The sequence below is a fragment of the Dendrobates tinctorius genome, unplaced genomic scaffold (genome assembly GCF_039654945.1).
Source record: "Dendrobates tinctorius isolate UK_male_01 unplaced genomic scaffold, ASM3965494v1 ptg000081l, whole genome shotgun sequence".
NCBI classification, from domain to species: Eukaryota; Metazoa; Chordata; class Amphibia; order Anura; family Dendrobatidae; genus Dendrobates; species Dendrobates tinctorius.
In genome coordinates this window covers 10,946,394-10,967,996 of record NW_027361749.1, presented here as the reverse complement: position 1 = coordinate 10,967,996, position 21,603 = coordinate 10,946,394, and the positions used below count along the sequence as shown (strand labels likewise).

General features: G+C 41.0%; 1 protein-coding gene across 5 annotated transcripts in view; it reads left to right on the top strand.

Annotated features, from left to right (window-relative positions):
* NOL4 (nucleolar protein 4) overlaps positions 1–21,603 on the top strand; it is a 464,933-nt gene that overhangs the window by 204,241 nt on the left and 239,089 nt on the right. For all 5 annotated transcript variants that reach the window (XM_073583742.1, XM_073583739.1, XM_073583741.1 and 2 more), the window contains exon 2: positions 18,071–18,220. In XM_073583742.1, coding sequence (XP_073439843.1) covers positions 18,071–18,220 — 150 coding nt within the window. The remainder of the gene's footprint in view (positions 1–18,070; positions 18,221–21,603) is intronic.

The following is a 21,603-nucleotide window of genomic DNA, read 5'->3' as shown; positions in this document are numbered from 1 at the left end:
GGGCAGGTGGCTCTGCAAAATCCGGCTTGTGTGAAGTCAACACAGAGCCAAGGGAAGCAAACGCCTGGCGCCCCCTCAGCATGACGTGGTGCAGTCGCCCACAACAACATGTCTTGGATATGGACTGTTTTGACACCCCAGCTGCACCATTTGCATTTGTAAGTTTTGGACATTAACCCCTTACCTACATTGGACGTACTATTCCGTCCATGTGACCTGGGACTTAAGTACCAAGGACGGAATAGTACGTCTAGTGAGATCAGCGGCGCTCACGTGGTGAGCGCCGCTGATCGCGGCCGGGTGTCAACTGATTAACACAGCTGACACACGGCACAATGTATCAGGGGCGGTCACAGACCGCCCCCGACACGTTATCCCCTTGCACACCGCGATCAAACACGATCGCGGTGTACCGGGGGTTAAAGGGAAGCATCGGCAGGGAGGGGGCTCCCTCCGTGCTTCCCTGAGCCCCCCGGAGCAGCGCAATGTGCAGCCCTGCTGCGGGGGTCTCTTCCCTACAGGTCCCGGGATCCAAGATGGCGACAGGGACCTTCGGAGGCCTGTAGGGAGCTGACTTCCTCAGTGCCTGCAAAGCGCAGGCATGAGGAAGTCTGCAGCACTGCCTGTGACAGATTGCTGATCTGTCACAGTGATCTGTGATGTGACAGATCAGCGATCTGTGATGTGACAGATCAGCGATCTGTCACATGACAGCTTTGTCCCCCCTGGGACAACCTAATAAAGTTAAAAAAAAAAAAAAAAGTGTAAAATTAATTTTAAGAAAATCGCTAAATAAATTAGAAAAAAAAATATTCCCAAATAATTACATTTTTTGGAAATAAAAAAAACAAAACAATAAAAGTACACATATTTGATTTTGCCGCGTCCGTACCGACCTGCCCTGTAAAACTGTCCCATTAGTTAAACCCTTTAGCGAACCCCTTAAAAATTAAAAATAAAAAACGAAGCAAAAAATAATGATTTATTATCATACCGCCGAACAAAAAGTGCAATGACGCGCGATCAAAAAGACGCATATAAATATCCATGGTACCGCTGAAAACGTCATCTTGTCCTGCAAAACACGAGCCGCCACACAGCATCATCAGCGAAAAAATAAAAAAGTTATAGCTCGCAGAATAAAGCGATGCAAAAATAATTATTTTTTATATAAAATAGTTTTCATTGCATAAAACCGCCAAAACATAAAAAAAGACATAAATGAGGTATCGCTGTAACCGTACCGACTCGAAGAATAAAATCGCTTTATCAATTTTACCGCACGCGGAACGGTGTAAATTCATGAAACGCTGGTTTTCGTTCATTCTGCATCCCAAAAATTGGAATAAAAAGCGATCAAAAAATGTCACGTGCCCGAAAATGATACCAATAAAAATGTCAACTCTTCCCGCAAAAATTAAGACCTCACATGACTCAGTGGGTCAAAATACGGAAAAATTATAGCTCTCAATATGTGGTGATGCAAAAACTATTTTTACAATAAAAAGCGTCTTTTAGCGTGTGACAGCTGCCAAATATAAAAACCGCTATAAATAGTAAATCAAACCCCCCGTTATCACCCCCTTAGTTAGCGAAAAATAATAAAATTAAAAGAAAATGTATTTATTTCCATTTTCCCATTAGGGTTAGGGCTAGGGTTAGGGCTAGGGTTAGGGCTAGGGTTGGGGCTAGGGTTAGGGCTAGAGTTAGGGCTGAGATTAGGGTTAGGGGTGTATTGGGGTTAGAGTTGGAGTTAGAATTGGGGGTTTCCACTGTTTGGGCACATCAGGTGCTCTCCAAATGCAACATGGTGTCGGATCTCAATTCCGGCCAATTCTGCATTGAAAAAGTCAAATGATGCTCCTTCCCTTCCAATCTCTGCCATGTGCCCAAACAGTGTTTTACCCCACATATAGGGTATCAGCCTACTCAGGACAAATTGGACAACAACTTTTGGGGTCCAATTTCTCCTGGTACCATTGGGAAAATAAAAAAATTGGTGACTAAAAGATCATGTTTGTGGAAAAAATACGATTTTTTTTATTTTCACGCCCAGGCATTATAAACTTCTGTGAAGCACTGGGGGGGTTCAAATTTCTCACCACACATCTAGATAAGTTCCATGGGGGGTCTAGTTTCCAAAATGGTGTCATTTGTGGGGGGTTTCCACTGTTTTGGTCCATCAGGGGCTTTCCAAACACGACATGGTGTCCGATCTCAATTCCAGCCAAAAACGTCAAATGGCGCTGCTTCCCTTCCGAGCTCTGCCATGCGCCCAAATAGTGGTTTAACCCCACAAGTGGGGTATCAGCATACTCAGGACAAATTGCACAATAACTTTTAGGGTCCTGTTACCCTTGGGAAATTAAAAATTGGGGGTGAAAAGATCATTTTTGTGGAAAAAATATGATTTTTTATTTGTACGGCTGTACGTTATAAACTTCTGTGAAGCCCTTGTGGGTTCAAAGTTCTCACCACATATCTAGATAAGTTCCTTGGGGGGTCTAGTTTCCAAAATGGGGTCACTTGTGGGGGGTTTCCACTGTTTAGGTACATCAGGGGCTCTCCAAACGCGACATGGCGTCCGATCTGAATTCCAGCCAATTTTGCATTGAAAAAGTCAAACAGCGCTCCTTCCCTTCTGAGCTCTGCCATGCGCCGAAACAGTGGTTCCCCCCACATATCAGGTATCAGCGTACTCAGGACAAATTGCACAATAACTTTTGCTGTCCAATTTCTCCTGTTACCCTTGGTAAAATAAAAAAAATTGTTTTGTTCATTTTTTTTAAATATTCAAAAAATTCCTGTGACGCACCTAAAGGGTTAATAAACTTCTTTAATGTGGTTTTGAGCACCTTAAGGGGTGCAGTTTTTAGAATGGTGTCACTTTTGGGTATTTTCTATCATATAGACCAGGGTTCCCCAACTCCAGTCCTCAAGGCCCACCAACAGATCATGTTTTCAGGATTTCCTTAGTATTGCTCAGGTGATAATTGCATCACCTGAGCAATACTAAGGAAATCCTGAAAACATGATCTGTTGGTGGGCCTTGTGGACTGGAGTTGGGGAACCCTGATATAGACCCCTCAAAGTGGCTTCAAATGTGATGTGGTCCGTAAAAATAAAATGGTGTTGCAAAAATGAGTTGGAAAATTGCGAAATTTTAAAAATTTTCGCCAAATTTCCATTTTTTTAACAAATAAACGCAAGTTATTTGAATGAAATTTTACCACTAACATGAAGTACAATATGTCCCGAGAAAAGAATGTCAGAATCACCGGGATCCATGGAAGCGTTTCAGAGTTATTACCTCATAAAGGGACAGTGGTCAGAATTGTAAAAATTGGCCCGGGAGTTAACGTGCAAACCACCCTTGGTAGTGAAGGGGTTGAAGACATTTTACTTTGAACTTTACAGGGTTACGGGGTCACTGCCTCATTGCCACATGGAGTGAACACCGCTGCACCAATATATATATATATATATCGTATATAATCTCAAGGAGAATATTGAAAAGGACCTTGCATGGTTTAGTATACCAGTGCAGTACAAAAAAATCTCCAATGTAATCATCCCTTAACAGCTAAGTAGTACAAATGACCAAACAGAGTGCAGCTGGGACACATAACATAAGCTGATCAAACACAAAGTGGAGACCTGCCAGATCTATTCGAAAGAATGAGAATGTGTATTACCAGCACTATGCAAGGTTACAAGCGGTACTAGGTTGCACATGCTAAATCTAAACAGGAAGAGAAGATGTGTTGGAAATATATATATACAGTGGGGCAAAAAAGTATTTAGTCAGTCAGCAATAGTGCAAGTTCCACCACTTAAAAAGATGAGAGGCGTCTGTAATTTACATCATAGGTAGACCTCAACTATGGGAGACAAACTGAGAAAAAAAAAATCCAGAAAATCACATTGTCTGTTTTTTTTTTCATTTTATTTGCATATTATGGTGGAAAATAAGTATTTGGTCAGAAACAAGCAATCAAGATTTCTGGCTCTCACAGACCTGTAACTTCTTCTTTAAGAGTCTCCTCTTTCCTCCACTCATTACCTGTAGTAATGGCACCTGTTTAAACTTGTTATCAGTATAAAAAGACACCTGTGCACACCCTCAAACAGTCTGACTCCAAACTCCACTATGGTGAAGACCAAAGAGCTGTCAAAGGACACCAGAAACAAAATTGTAGCCCTGCACCAGGCTGGGAAGACTGAATCTGCAATAGCCAACCAGCTTGGAGTGAAGAAATCAACTGTGGGAGCAATAATTAGAAAATGGAAGACATACAAGACCACTGATAATCTCCCTCGATCTGGTGCTCCACGCAAAATCCCACCCCGTGGGGTCAGAATGATCACAAGAACGGTGAGCAAAAATCCCAAAACCACGCTGGGGGACCTAATGAATGAACTGCAGAGAGCTGGGACCAATGTAACAAGGCCTACCATAAGTAACACACTACGCCACCATGGACTCAGATCCTGCAGTGCCAGACGTGTCCCACTGCTTAAGCCTGTACATGTCCGGGCCCGTCTGAAGTTTGCTAGAGAGCATTTGGATGATCCAGAGGAGTTTTGGGAGAATGTCCTATGGTCTGATGAAACCAATCTGGAACTGTTTGGTAGAAACACAACTTGCCGTGTTTGGAGGAAAAAGAATACTGAGTTGCATCCATCAAACACCATACCTACTGTAAAGCATGGTGGTGGAAACATCATGCTTTGGGGCTGTTTCTCTGCAAAGGGGCCAGGACGACTGATCCGGGTACATGAAAGAATGAATGGGGCCATGTATCGTGAGATTTTGAGTGCAAACCTCCTTCCATCAGCAAGGGCATTGAATATGAAACGTGGCTGGGTCTTTCAACATGACAATGATCCAAAGCACACCGCCAGGGCAACGAAGGAGTGGCTTCGTAAGAAGCATTTCAAGGTCCTGGAGTGGCCTAGCCAGTCTCCAGATCTCAACCCTATAGAAAACCTTTGGAGGGAGTTGAAAGTCCGTGTTGCCAAGCGAAAAGCCAAAAACATCACTGCTCTAGAGGAGATCTGCATGGAGGAATGGGCCAACATACCAACAACAGTGTGTGGCAACCTTGTGAAGACTTACAGAAAACGTTTGACCTCTGTCATTACCAACAAAGGATATATCACAAAGTATTGAGATGAAACTTTGTTTCTGACCAAATACTTATTTTCCACCATAATATGCAAATAAAATGAAAAAAAAACAGACAATGTGATTTTCTGGATTTTTCTTTCTCAGTTTGTCTCCCATAGTTGAGGTCTACCTATGATGTAAATTACAGACGCCTCTCATCTTTTTAAGTGGTGGAACTTGCACTATTGCTGACTGACTAAATACTTTTGTGCCCCACTGTATATATATATATATATATATATATATATATATATATATATATACACAGTGTGGAAAAATGTTGCAAAGCAGGAAAGATTTAAAAAATGGAAGAGTTAATAGTTTATTCCAAACATCTTGCGGATCTTCTGTGGACGTAGGCATGCTTGAATCCTTCTGCCTCTTCATGTAATCTCTAAGAGATCCCATGCTGTTGAGATCAGGTCTCTGTGAGGCCATATCATCACTTCCAGGATTCATTGTTCTTCTTTACACTGAAGAAGATGGCTCTTAATGACAATGGCTGTGTGTTTCGTATCGTAGTTCTGTTGGAGAATGAATATTCATGCTTTGATGCTGTTTTGAAGGTGGTTGCATAAAATAATGGTTTTATTTAGATTTATTTTTTGTTCATTCATTTTGTATTTTGCTAATTGCTAAAAATAAACTATTAACACTTCTACTTTTAAAATCGTTCGTAATTTGCTATATTTTTTCCACACCTGCCTTTTGCACAATACTGTGTATATTATTGATTTCCATTACGGTAATCATAGTTTAGTTGTGCCTTTTGACATTCTTTTTTTATTTAATGGTTGAATTACCTTAGCTGCACTTTAATGGTAGTATTGTCTATGCAGAAAACTTACTCAGCACATTGCTATAGATAATGTGATATATTATTTTTACTTACTTTGAAAACAGTGAATTTACCGTCTCATACTGTGCCGTTCCCACTATTGATGGTGCTGTTCTTAATTGCTATTGCAAGTCGTTTTATAGGAAAACTGCAGCTGAGACAGAAAACTACAGTTGAAAGATCAATAGGTTACTGTAGAAGATGTTTTTTTGCAAAAAATAGGAAAAAAAAAAAAGAATATTGTTGTATACTTTGCTGCCGCCACTGAGGAGAGTTATCAGTTTCAGGCTGAGGTACATTGGGATTACTCATTTGATTTTCCTCTCTACAGCTAAACTATATAGTACAAAGATTGGGGTGTTTTTGCATTGAAAACATGAAAGAGTAACTAAATGTTCAGTAAGGGTTTTTTATATGTTGAAGACACTTTAATTGTTTTCAGATCCGTCGTGGTCTGTGTGCTGAAGCCCCCACCAATCGCTCAAAAGTCCTCCGAGAAGTGAGCAGCCAGGTGGCAGGAGTGCAATTTGTGAAAATACCTAGCTAAACCCAAGTGTTGTGCTATAGTAGCTACTCTGGATAATAGGTAAATCTAAATAATGCAACTGACCCTGCCGCTTCCTGTACAGACTAGAGATCCTGACTCTGCAGTCCATAGTGGTTCCTGTGTGAGCGGAGATCGCCTTAACCACTGCCTAGAAGAAGTCATCTCAGGCCTATGCTGCCTAAAAGGCCGTCGAGCGCATCTTGTTCCTCCTAAAGAACCGGAGGACAGAGCAGAGTGTGAATTACCTACAAAAGGGAAAAAGTGCTGAAAAAAGGTAAAGATTCCATAGTGAGTAAAATAGACGACGGAATACAAAATAAAGTATAAAGTACGTTCTGTTAGAAGATATTCTGGCTACTTCCTAAAAAGAAACAGAAGGTAGGTGCAGAATAAAGAACAGAGACAGCAAGGAGAAAAACCCTAGCTGGAATTTCACTGATTGGCTTTAAGCTACAGCACAATGGTTGAACATCCACAAGAAACTATAACCAGCAGGAAATGCCAGCAAGGGGACAATATGAAACCGCACCCGAAAGGTGATATGGCAGACAAATAAAAACACTTATGTTATGCTAAACAAACTGCAGCCTGAATAACAGAAACTAAACAATCCTAAAAGGTGTGCCTGCTGTGGCAGACAGAGATGTCGACCACAAAACACAAGCTCAAGGGTTCGAACCCAGGAGCATGGCACCTACACTTTGTTTACATTTGTGCTCTGTTTTATAACATTTGCTTTATTGTGGCTGGCATTCTGAACAGGCAGAACCTGGAAGGATCTTATGGTCTTTTAGTGGCCAAGTCAAAACATGATAATTATTCAGTTTAGAATCTGCAGCCTACTTCTGACTTTCCTTAAATGATCCATATACAGTAAGTCACAGTATTACTGTATAGACTAAATCAGTAATGGAGCATAATACCTAATGGCATGAGCACGGGTATGTAGCTTATTTTCTTGAAATCATACACGATGAATATAAACTAAGGATAGCTGAATGTTCACTTTAATATTTACAGATGATGAAATAAGTACACTATCTTTTTCTGACACGTACCCCATACAGTTCTGCTTCTGTGAACTTTTGTCCCATATATCAAGCAGAAAACACTGCAGTTATCAATTCTGCAAGGATTATTATATATGGGTCAGTAAAGGATTTTCTTCCTGGCCCCCTAACCCTAATTCCAGTTCATCTGATCAAGAGATCAGAGAATTGACTTTACACCCAAGCTCAAAGCCATTTAAACCAGGCAGAATAAAGCATAGGCACGCCGGTCTTTCTAGTTTTGTTTAGCAACTATTGTCAGAGCACTCAATAGCTCTTCATTTAAAGGGAAGATATCATCAGAAAATAACCTATTGATTAAATCAGGTTTTTGTGCTAAATGAAATTTTCTCCAAGTGTTGGCTTTTTTTGTTTTTGAAATACCACAATGTTTGTTTACAATAAAAAATAGAATTATTGCAATTTTCACACTAGTTTTTGTTTTCTTTAGACTCATACGTACTTCATTTTGTTTCAGGAAACAAATGTCCATAGTCACAATGGTCAATCCCTTATTTACAAATTGCTATTAGGCAAATAAAACCTAACTAAAGATTCTGTAATAATTATTAAAATATAACTTTTATTTTCCAACTTACCATAATGCTTTTTACATTACCGGACCTCCTATTATATATTATTATGATCAAGTACACAGGCACGGAAGATGGTCACGTGACCTTAAGGTCTTTATCCTCTATTACCACTGTAATTGAATGCGCAAGCGCAGGTGTCTGACGTGATCTTAAGGTCCTGAATCCCACTCTACCTGGAGTATATGACCTGGAAAGAGGGACTCTGATTGGTCCCTTGATGGAGCCAATTGCCCCAATTGGATAGATATAGGTGTGAGTTCTTCTTTGAGCAAGATGAATTTATAGGCTAAAACCTAATGATTGACACCTTTGTTTACCTATTGGATATGTTCCTATGGCTTTTACTAATGCTTTAGGATTGGCTATTGTGTCAATAACATCCATTGTTTGACCTCCATGACATCACAAACCTACCTTAGGCTAGTTTCACACTAGCCTTAGGAGGCGCAGTGCATGGCCGCTGTGCAGCTCCTCCCCCTGCTGCACCCCCTCCGGTCAGCTCCTCCTATGGGCGCATGACGCTGCATGCAACCTGCATACCCTATCTTTAGCATTGGATATGCAGGCCGTGCCCTGGTATGCTTTTGGCAGCGCATGCGCCCTTTTGACGGTGCGCCGAGCGCACCAAAATGCAACACTACGCGTTTTGCGCACGTCGGCGCCCCGTCAAGATGGCGCATGCCAAAAGCATACCAGCGCACGGCCTGCGTACCCAATGCTAAAGATAGGGTGCGCCGGTCGCCTGCAGTGTCATGCGCCCATAGGAGGAGCTGACCGGAGGGGGGCGCGGCAGGGGGCAGAGCTGCACAGCGGCCGTGCGCTGCGCCTCCTAACGCTAGTATAAACTAGCCTTATATAAGCTGAAGCTGAGAGTGTGATGCTGGGCTGTGACGTGCGGTGAAACTCTGCCCACAGACCAGTCACTCAGGGAAACTAGGTCCCACCTCGGTGATGCCGGGTCAGCTTCCAATTCCGCAAGTTGACGTGACATCTCTGGACATCAGAGGCAGCTGTAGCCGGTGGTCACATGATGGGAATGAACGGACAGCAATAGCGCCCCTCACAGGCACATATGAAAACACAAGGTAATTGAAGAAAGCCTTATTTCCAAGGTTTATATCCATCTGTCCACTACACATTGTAGTGGACAACCTCTTTAACTTAGCCGCTTTGGATGATCATTTAGGGAACAAAAAAATTACAATGTATCACAAATGATATAACCGTATGTTAATTTTGATTTTCTCTTTGAACTGCTATCAAACTTACAGCATGAACAGTACAAGCTTTTCAAACGATCCAATCTTAGTGAAATAGCAATATCCTAGAAGTATTTGTAAAATGATTCTTTAAGGATCTGCTAGCAATCAGTTTATAGATATCCAGAATCCAGGTGCTTAAACACCATTGATAAACTATTTCTAGTAGAAAGTTGTGGGCGCCCACATATTTGTCCTGCAGACTAAATATGGTATTACATGGTTTGCGTGTACTATGGCTACTACGGGCGTCCCTGTGGCTATCCTGATCACCGTTATGTACCGTATATAAAATTTTAAGATTTTCGCCAACTGCTTGTAATATGAAAGCCTAACATAATGCTGGGAGTCATAATAAGCTCTGTGCCGTTTTCCTGATTCCTGCATTATTACTTCTGCAGTACCAATAGCTTCCACTAGATGGATAGTCCCCATACTGTTACACATAATACAATAGTTTCTGCTGTAATTTAATTTAGTGAGTTTATTATTTTTTTCTTATTTGCGCATAATAAGTGTGATGTGGAAGAGCTCACTGCAGCAAAGGCTTTTCGGTGTCAACTGCGTCCTGGAAACAATGAAATAAAGACACAGCGCCTTGCTTAATGTCAGGTATACCGCACCACAGGTCAGCAACGTGCACTTTAGCTATCTGATTGAAAGCTTTCTGATGCTTCCATAGATTGTCACCCCGATTATTCACCATGTTTGTTCATACACCATCTGCAAATAAATGCAATTGCACAAATTCTACAGAATCGCTTCTTTGAAGACAAACATTGTCTTGTTATTTGTAGATTATCTCCCAGGATGAGCACATTGAATTGATCTAAGTTCTTCTTTGAACATTTTGTTCTGGTTTAAGAAAGGAAAAAGCAAACAGGTTGTTTTAGAAGGTGGGAAATCCACATCACGTCTGCTCATCTGTTTATCATCACTTCCAAGTAGGCGTATTGGCGATCCCAAGAGTCTTATCTAACACCATAATGGCGCAAACGTCTCATGATTCAATATCACAAAATCTTCTGCTGATATGTTGATGACCCTGGGATGTATCAGGCAGCTCAACATTACATGATTGTGGAAGAAATGTGTCACTTCATCTAAAATAAGGAATGACTTCTATCCATACATCTCCTAACTGTACGTCAACCTCTTATGTGAATTCTTTCTATATTATGTTGTGTGTCAAATCAGTGTTACACAAGGGTTGGCATTCTAATTATTAATGGACTTGTCTTCTGCTTGACTTTTGGGGCTCACGGTTGTGTCAGAGCCTAAGCCTACTAGACAGTTCTCCTGTTCTTTAATGTCCCAGGCTGATCTCAATATCAGTAGGGATGAGCAGACCTGTAGTTCGACTGAACTTACTTTATTCCAAACTTTCATTTCGGGTACCAGAACTGTACCCGAACTTTAACCTGAACCACATAGAAATCAATGAGGATCTGAACTTTGGAGCTCTCACCCCTGCCCAAACTCCCGAACTGTAAAATGGACTTCCAGAACAAGTCCGTGTTCAGAGGTAAGCACTGGTACAAACCCCAAACTTTACAGTTCAGGTTCGCTCATCTCTAGCTATCAGTACGTCTTCCTTCTGTAGGCCGTTTTAAGGTTTATGAATGTCATAACGGAAGGGGAATCTCTGTTGGTGTAATGACAACAGCCAGGCAGACAAAAGAGAGCCCCTGCAAGAATATTATATTGGCCCTTTGAAGTCAATGTAAAATTACACCTGTTTCACAGGTAGCAGTGGGCCCCCCTCACCTTTTGGATCCCTTTGTGGCTACCCAGGTTGTACCAATGGTATGACCGCCCCTGGCAACCACTGTAGCTTATCTTGAAAGGACTATGTTAGGTAGAAAGCATTTGGCGCAATGTTAGCTGTAATAGTTTGTGTGCATATAGTTTCTCTCTTAAATGAACTGATGACCTCTTAGTTTTATTTGTGTCTTGTATCTTCCATGTTGTAATGTTGAAGATAATGAATGCTGTATGTCCCAAGTGAAACAATTCATTCTCCCACTGTGTCTGAATGCTGATTGTCCTGCTGAAAGCTGAAATCTGCAACAGTTTCTGCTTGGGAACCCTGGAACCTTCTCTGTAAGACATTCTGTAGGCAACGCTCTCTGGCGGACTTGGGCTGTCTGCTGGAAATCCTTTGATTCTGCATTTAGTATATAGATATGTACAGCTAATTATAGTACATGTGTTAAAACCCTTTTCCAAAACTTACTGCATGTAGAAAAATTACATCCGATGACACTGCAGATGCGCTGTGTATCGGCATTTATTCTATACTTCCTGCACATTTATACTGAATCATGCTCATATTGGCTCCTATGCTGTGTGTATATATCGTACGTTTTCCGAATAATGTGAAGATCACCTGACAATAAAACCAGTCTGTGGTGCTAAATTTTGTGGACCCGTCACAAAATATACACAAAATGGACTCTTTTCACTTTTCATATTACATGTGCAAAGTAAAGATGCTCTGGTCTGTTTGAGCCCATAGTGTCCTTCACATCAGTGTTCCATGAAAGAAATAGATTACCATAGCAACATCAGCAACTTACACATTGTTACTATGGCGCAGTGATCCTCTTACGGGATCTGGGGTGGGAAGGACATCGCATAAAGAGGAAGCCAAGCTATTTGGTCTTGTCCGGGTTGTTTGTTTTCTTGTATTATGTACTATGTATATCCATATAAGAAGATAGACATGTAATATAATTGGAGGACTGTTGTGTGGTGTAGGTATAATTTGTAGGTGGAAAGGGAGCTTGGTCCATGCCCATCGGCTAGTGTGGACCTAGTTACAAGGTATATCTTATTACGGAAAAATATCTTGTTCTCCTATTATCACGCACTTTTCTCCATCACCTGTACCAATGATTCACTCTCAGTTGGCTGATAAAATTTCTACATAGGACTCAGAGAAAAGATTAACTTTCAGCTTCACTGAGAGATCAGGTTACAGTTTCTGCCCATAGAAATCCATGGAGAGTTTTAATTTACTGTTAACTTTTATTTAGCTCTATATTTTCATGATAAAAGATCATTTCATACTAATAGACCTATGTAAAGTTACATAGTGATCTATGCATGGAAGTTTTGTTATGCAAGTACCCTTACAGTACCATCCCTTGTATATCTTAGGTGTCACGCACAATGTAGGACAGGCTAAATGTAACACAAAGGGATAAGGGATGGGGAATCAAACACTAGGGAAGGGGGAAGTGGAGACCCCTAGACTGATCTATCATCACCCTGTCTGTCCTACTGTCCCTATATAGGTTCCCCACCTGTATCCTGACTGCTGGGCAGGATACCTAGTCCTTGTGTAACCGTGGCACTAAGCCCTGCACTGGGAAGGACAGGATACAGCTGCTAGACAATCCCACTATCACTAAAGACAGGATAAAGGAAACCAGGGGGACACTTAGCTTGAATAGACTCAGAAAGAAACACCAACGCCCTGCAAACTCCAAGAGGACGCTAGCAGACTGCTACAGCTTCAAGCGTCAACATAGAACTGCAAATAGGAAATAACACCCACACCTCCCAACAGGAATCATTACAATAAACTAAATTAAAGCATCGGTTCAAGTTGCAGAATTTATTTGTATGGGGGTTTCATTCTTGATATTCACCAACTAGCAGATGTCAAGTAAAAAGAGCGTTTGGCCAGGTTGAATTTCAATATGCCCAATCTTTTTATTCTCACCTAGGTAAGATGCAATGGCAGCAGCTTAGTCTCCTTTCCTAACTAAAGTGCACCGACAATTAAAAAGAACTTTCCATAAATCAGTAGAGTAAGAAAACTTTGTGAAATATTTTAATATAGAGAATTGCCTCTTTCTCCACTTATCAGTCAGTTCTTCTCATTCCCCTGCATCAATGACTCTCTCTGAATTAAATGATAAATTGGTGAATAGTAGGAAGAAGACAGTGACTTTCATCTTCACAAAGAAATTGAATTACAGTTGCTGCCCATTGAAATCTATGAAAAGGAAAGGAGGCGGGAGCAGCTACACTTTTAATGTTTTTTTTTATCCATTGGGAAGAGTTAAAGGTGTTGTCTCATCTGCTTAAATGGTTAAGTTGTAAAATGCTTGTAAAAGAAACAATCAACTTTGCAATTTACCTAATTTTTAATTCTATAGTTTTAGTGCTTAGAATATCAGTGACTGCTGCAGTCTATCACAGGTGGCTGGTCATCTATCTAAGGGGCGCACTAGAGCTATAGAGCTTACAAGAGCTGCTCTGCAGCTACCCAGATCCCTGGATCCAGGTCCCTTTAAACCTCCAATGCCGCAGATGTAAAGCTGCCAATGATTGCAGCAAAGTGGTGTGCACAATTTTGACCAGTGGCTCAATTATGCCTCTGGTCAATCATTGGCAATGCCCCGTCCAACAGCAAGCAGGAAGTCGTAGTCTGCGGAGCGACGCACGACTACGACATCACCTTGAAGGTTGCATCAGTGTAATCCTGCCATTTTACTAAGGCAGTGTATGACTTTTGCTGTGTAGTCCTAAAATAAGTGGGTAATGCCTATACTTGGTTATGCTTGCCATCTACATAGAGGCAAAGCTAATTGGGGTTAGTGGGGCATATACCGTTGGGTTTTGGTTGGCCGTGGAGTATATAAAAGTCACTCTGCCTTGACCAGTGTATTCAGATACCGGACGAGATCAGTGAACAAACTATTTAAAGTGTATGTTAATGAAGCTTAGATACACCTCTTCCTCCACACCTTTGTTAGGTCCATTCACAGACTTTACGCTGCCATAAACTTAGCTACTATATTCTACAGAATGATATTATTCTAGGCTTAGACTTCAGCCTCCTTTCGTTAACCTGATTTTACATCAGGATGATTAAGTAATGTAAATGTAATCGGTAAGAGGGGAAATAGAATTGTAAGGTTTATGGGAAGCACTGTAACAATGCTAATTTAAGGTTGTGTTCTGGAAATGAAATATTATTAGCCTTCGCAACAAAATGTATGCCAAAGTATATAATAGCAGCCTTTGGACAGGAGTAATATATTATATTTTATTGGTGACTTCAATCAAATTTAAGATGAAAACATTTTTATAAAAAAAAAAATCAGGTTATTCTGCAAGTTCTAGAAATGTGGATATAGTTATATAAGCTATTATCTACAGATTATACATACATTACATACACTACAATATCCACAAATCACTCTCAATATAAAGGTCAAAAGACTACTTAACTTAATAATTCCTCAGGCAATGGGAGAAACAGAAAGGAAATTACCTAATAAAACCATCAAAAGAAAATGATGTTACTTCATTGATTAAATCGAGTTATTTTGCTAGCACAGATGTGTATGTTAACCTAGTTTTGTTAGACTTCTCAGCATACCATGGACATATGGACATTATAACTTGATGGAAAAACAATGTGGGCAGATATGTTGTTATACCACACTTTGCACCATAGTCTTAACGTATGCTGTCAGAAGAAACTTCTGTTTCAATTGAAGCTCATAGCGCTCTTAGATCGCAAATAATATTTAGAAAAGTCTATATCACAAGTAACTGGTAGGTATTACAATTAATATTAAATGGCACAACAAATTGCTGATCTGTAAAATGAAATTCATGTGCACTATATGCCTTCATGATGACCACACACATCAGATTGTAGGTTGAACATCCATTAAACAATGGCCTGGTAACGCTTTTCAAGCAGTGTAGCCATACACATTCAGTCTATATTGGCCAATCAGAGAGGCCATACAAGTTCAACCTCACCAAGCGAACGACAAATAATCTTTCCTGGAATTGTTCTGAAAAAGTTATTTCTCAGACGTCGGACTATCAAGCAAAAATCTTAAATATGGCCGACTTCCTTCCAGACATTGGCAGTGGGCCACTTGACAATAATAATTTTGTACTTTTATCAGTCATTTAGATCAGCTTTAGATGAATGGTACTTTTGTGTACTGCTTAGGCATCAGTGGGCAGCTCTGGTGTAATGGATCTGGGGAGAATTGGCATTACTGAATGTATACTTGTGTAAACTTCTGCCCACAGACACATTTAGATGTAAAAAAAAACAAACTTTGCATTATGGCATCTACCCTCTTTGAGTCCAGAGTTGGGTCTTCACCACTACCCCGGTCTCTGTGGTTTGGCTGCAGCGGTGATGTCACTTCTACAGCACTGCAGCTAATTATTGAGCTCAGGAGTTCTGATGATGTAGTCGGTACGAGCCTCTGAGCTCAATGATTGGCTGCAGAGCTGTTGATGTTGACATGACATCACCGCTGCAGCCAAGCAACAGAGAATAGGGCAGCGGCGAAGATACAACACTGGACCCAGGAAGAGTAAGTAAAGCACAGTTTGTAGTTTACTCTTAATTATTCCTAGTAGCAGACATATCCTATATAAAAGAAAAACACTTTCACCTGAAGCATGTTGCCTTTAAATGCTTATTTTTAAGGTCTAAGGTCTTTATCTTTTTTTGCATCTTGCCTGTGTGAGTCTTCATACCTTCACTTTTTTGTGGGTGGGGGGGAGGTGCAGAGCGTTTCTTCCCAACACCTGGAAGTTCACTTTATCTATAACTCTGTAGACAGTCAGATTTATCTTCATGATTTAAAATCTGCATATAGTGCTATAATATACATTCATAGTGTCAGGATACTTTGTATATACCTTATGTATCATAACAGCATTACCCCAATATAAGCCATGTCCCTCTATTCTCTAATATCATTGACACTTGATATATGATCGAATGATGTTGACAATGATCAATTCTGTGCATGCATGATCACAGGTGCTTGTTCACAGGTAAATGTATACAGGTGCATGTTCATCGGTGCATGTTCACAGGTGCATGTTCATGGGTGCATGTTCACAGGTGCAGGTTCACGGGTGCATGTTCACAGGTGCAGGTTCACAGGTGCAGGTTCACGGGTGCATGTTCACAGGTGCAGGTTCACAGGTGCATGTTCACGGGTGCATGTTCACAGGTGCAGGTTCACGGGTGCATGTTCACAGGTGCAGGTTCACGGGTGCATGTGCACGGGTGCATGTTCACAGGTGCAGGTTCACGGGTGCATGTTCACAGGTGCTGGTTCACAAGTGCAGGTTCACGGGTGCATGTTCACAGGTGCAGGTTCACAGGTGCATGTGCACGGGTGCATGTTCACAGGTGCAGGTTCACGGGTGCATGTTCACAGGTGCAGGTTCACAGGTGCATGTTCACGGGTGCATGTTCACAGGTGCAGGTTCACAGGTGCATGTGCACGGGTGCATGTTCACCGGTGCAGGTTCACGGGTGCATGTTCACAGGTGCAGGTTCACAGGTGCAGGTTCACAGGTGCAATTTCACGGATGCATGTTCACAGGTGCAGGTTCACAGGTGCATGTTCACAGGTATTCATATGTTCACGGGTGCATGTTCACGGGTGCATGTTCATAGGTGCATTTTCACAGGTGCAGGTTCATGGGTGCATGTTCACAGGTGCATGTTCATAGGTGCAGTTTCACGAGTGCATTTTCACAGGTGCATATTCATGTGTGCATGTTCACAGGTGCATGTTCACAGGTGTATATTCACGGGTGCATGTTGATAGGAGCATGTTCACAGGTGCATTGTTCACAGGTGCATTGTTTACGATGCATGTTTACGGGTGCATGTTCATAGACGCATGTTCACAGGTGTATGTTCATGGGTGCATGTTCACAGGTGCATATTCACGGGTGCATGTTCATAGACGCATGTTCACGGGTCCATGTTCACAGATGCATGTTCACGGGTGCATGTTCGTAGGGGCATGTTTGTAGATGCATGTTCTTAGTTACAACCTTATAGGTGTATGTTCATAGGTGCATTTTTACAGGGGCATGTTCAAAGGTGTATGTTCGTAGAAGCATGTTTATAGTTGCATGTTCGTTTGGGGCATGTTCGTAGATGCATGTTCGTAGATGCATGTTCATAGTTACATCTTTATAGGTGCATGTTCGTAGATCAATGTTCGTAGGTGTATGTTTATAGGTGCATGTTCACAGGGGCATAGTTATAGGTACATGTTCACTGGATCATGTTCGTAGTTGCATGTTCACAGGGGCATAGTTATAGGTACATGTTCACAGGATCATGTTTGTAGGTGCATGTTCACAGATGCATGTTCACAGGTGCATGTTCACATGTGCATGTTTATAAGTGCATGTTCATGGGTGCATGTTTTTAGGATAGCATAATCATGATTTTTACGTTCCACAGTAAAATGTTTGTATAGACATTTACACACTTTGGAAGGACCATGGTCGTGTAGATATTGTCGGGCTTTAGCTCTGTGTATTCTCCATAGTAGAATAGTGACATACATCAAACAGAGCAAAGTATAAAGATCAATAAACCCTAAAGATCCATATTTTTTTTTCTCCTCTGCACAGTTTCGTCTACGCTATAAGACTCACATGCAGACGTAATATATATGTGGTTTTCTATCTACTGTCTGTATAGTCAATAGCACTGGATCAAATTGACGTGTACTGTTAGTTTTCTTGTACCTTATAAGCATGCAACTTCCTCCTGCTGATCCTTTTTTTTCTGTCTTAGGATGGCGTGGGCATTGAGGAAAAGTTGTCGTTGAGAAGAGTGGCCGTTGTGGAAGATTTCTTTGACATTATTTATTCAATGCATGTGGAAACAGGCCCTAATGGAGAACAGATCAGGAAGCACGCGGGCCAGAAGAGGACCTACAAAGCTGTAAGTCCACGTCTTGTTCCTTTTCTTGTTTCTCGATAAAGGATTGTTGCATTTAAACTGCGAAGAGTGGCATTAACAATGATAGTCACAGCCATTGTCTCGCTAAAACAAAGGGGCCCCACAGGTAAAACAAAATGAGGAAAGTGGCTGACTTTAATAGCCAACAGAACAAACGTAGATTTTTCAGCATGTAACAAAATAAAAAAAAGGGCTTCAGGCAGAATAGTGCTTTCTGTTGCCCATATATGAAATCAGCAGGATCATTTGACATTCTGATGGTATGAGTGCCACCCATCTGTCTACCCCAAAAGCAGATCTTACAGAAGTGAAGGATGCGGTGTGTATGATCTTAGACTGCTGAGCCTTTTATTCTCCAGAATCTGGCAGTGGCTCTCTAATAGAGAACACAGGAGTAGTCGGCCGAGTCGAGGGCTCTTGTGTAGGAGACTTAGGGCATGTTTACATTTGCAGTTTTTAAAGCGTTTTTACTTGCATTTTTTGCAATTCAATAGAGTGGATGAAAAAGCTGCAAAGACACTGGACCAAGGAAATGCAGTGGATGTGGTGTACATGGACTTTTCAAAAGCTTTTGATACGGTGCCACATAAAAGGTTGATACATAAAATGAGAACAGTGGGGATAGCAGAAAATATGTGTAAGTGTGTTAAGAGCTGGCTCAGGGATAGGAAACAAAGGGTGGTTATTAATGGAGCCCACTCAGACTGGGTCACGGTTAGCAGAGGGTACCACAGGGGTCAGTATTGGGCCCGCTTCTTTTTAACATATTTATTAATGACCTTGGGGGCATAGAGAGTAGAATTTCAATATTTGCTGATGACACTAAACTCTGCAAGGTAATCAATACAGAGGAGGACAATTTTATATTACAGGAGGATTTATGTAAACTAGGAGCTTGGGCTGATAAATGGCAAATGAGCTTTAATGGGGATAAATGTAAGGTCATGCACTTGGATAGAGCAAATAAGATGTATAATTATGTGCTTAATTGTAAAACACTGGGCAAAACTGTCACTGAAAAAGACCTGGGTGTATGGGTGGACGACAAACTCACATTTAGTGGCCAGTGTCAGGCAGCTGCTGCAAAAGCAAATAAAATAATGGGATGCATTAAAAGAGGCATAGATGCTCATGAGGAGAACATAATTTTACCTCTATATAAGTCACTAGTGCGACCACACTTAGGATACTGTGTACAGGTCTGGTCTCCGGTGTATAAGAAAGACATAGCTGAACTAGAGCGGGTGTAGAGAAGAGCGACCAAGGTTTTTAGGGAACGGGGGGATCTGCAATACCAAGACAGGTTATTACACCTGGGGTTATTTAGTTTGGAAAAATGAAGGCTTAGGGGTGATCTTATTACAATGTATAAATGTGAGGGGACAGTACAAAGACCTTTCTAATGATCTTTTTACTCTTAGACCTGTGACGGGGACAAGGGGGCATCCGCTACGTCTGGAGGAAAGAAGGTTTAAGCATACTCACAGACGCGGATTCTTTACTGTACTAGCAGTGAGACTATGGAACTCTCTGCCATATGATGTTGTAATGAGTGATTCCCTACTAAAATTTAATAAGGGCCTGGATGCTTTTCTTGAAAAGTATAATATTACAGGGTATATACACTAGTTTCCTTGATATTGCGTTGATCCAGGGAGCTAGTCTGATTGCCGTATGTGGAGTCGGGAAGGAATTTTTTTTCCCCAATGTGAAGCCTACTGTTTGCCACATGGGTTTTTTTTGCCTTCCTCTGGATCAACATGTTAGGGCAGGTTAGGATAGGATATGGGTTGAACTAGATGGACTTAAAGTCTTCCTTCAACCTTAATTACTATATTACTATGCAGCAAATTTAAATAAAAGACCGCTTTGATTGCTCAAATTTGCAGTAAAAAATAAGCAGCATGTGCATAAGATTTCAGAAATCGTATTCACGTTGATGGTACTGTAAAACGCTGTGTGTGTTGTCATCCAAAACTCAGCAAAAATGCCCCCTTTGAACATACCCTTAGCTGACAAGTGTTCTATTGATAGCTATCTATATGTATGAGAGTTTTAGCTTTATGATCTTTTTGTCCTGCTGGGAGATGAACTTTTGTCTGTGATGTATAATAAAAGCTGTCTCACAACCTCAATTTATTTTATGTGTGTGGACAACTTATATTCCTTACCTGCTTTGTTCAAATATATTTATTTTAAACTGGACTTGGGAGTGCCATCCTACTCTTCTTCACTTCAACTCCAGGTTAAAAAGTAATTTCTTTTATAAAGATAAACATTTATCGTTTTCTGCCCTGTTGTACTCCCCTGATTGGTATCTACAATTAGGTCCAGAAATATTTGGACCATGACATAAGTTTTGGCATTTTAGCGAGTTACCAAAATATATTCAAGATAGAGGGATAATTAATAACAAGTGCAGACTCTCAGCTTTAATTTAAGGGTATTCACATCCTAATTGGAGTACTGTAAATGTTTAGGAATTATAGCTCATTAATATGTAGCTGCCTCTTTTTAAAGGGACCAAAAGTAATTGGACAATTATCTCAAAAGCTCATTATTGGGCTGCATTGGCCATTCCCTCATTACTCCATCGTGAATTAAGCAGGTAAAATGTCTGGAGCTGACTACAGGTGTGGCATTTGCATTTGGAAGGTGTTGCTATGAACCCACAACATGCGGTCAAAGGAGCTCTCAATGGAAGAGAAACAGACCATCATTAAGCTGAAGAAAAGAAAAAATCCATCAGGTAGATAGCATAAATGTTAGGAGTGGCCAAATCAACAGTGTGGTACATTTTGCAAAAAAAGAGCGCACTGATTAGCTTGGGAACTCAAAAGAGCCTGAACGTCCACGGATGACAACAGTGGTGGATGATTACAGAACCTCTTCACAACGTCCACCCAAGTGGGGAACACTCTCCAGGAAGTAGGTGTTTCAGTGATAAAGAGAAGACTTTGTAAAAGAAAATACAGAGTGTTTACTACAAGGTGCAAAATATTAATAAGCCTTAAAAATAGAAATGTCACATTAGGCTTTTTCAAAAAACATAAAGAAGCCAGCTCACTTCTGGAAAAGCATTCTTTGGACAGATGGAACTAAGATCAATCTGTACCAGAAGGATAGGAAGAAGAAAGTATGGAGAAGGCTTGGAAAGGCTCATTATATAAAGCACACCACATGGACCGAGTCAATCACCAGCTCTCAACCCCATTGAGCAGCATTTTGCTTGCTTAAGACAAAATATAAGGCAGATAGACCCACAAACCAGCAACAACTGAAGTCAGCTACAGTAAAGGCCTGCAAAGCATCACAAAAGGAGTAAACCAAGCTTTTGGTGACATCCATGGCTTCAAGACTTCAGG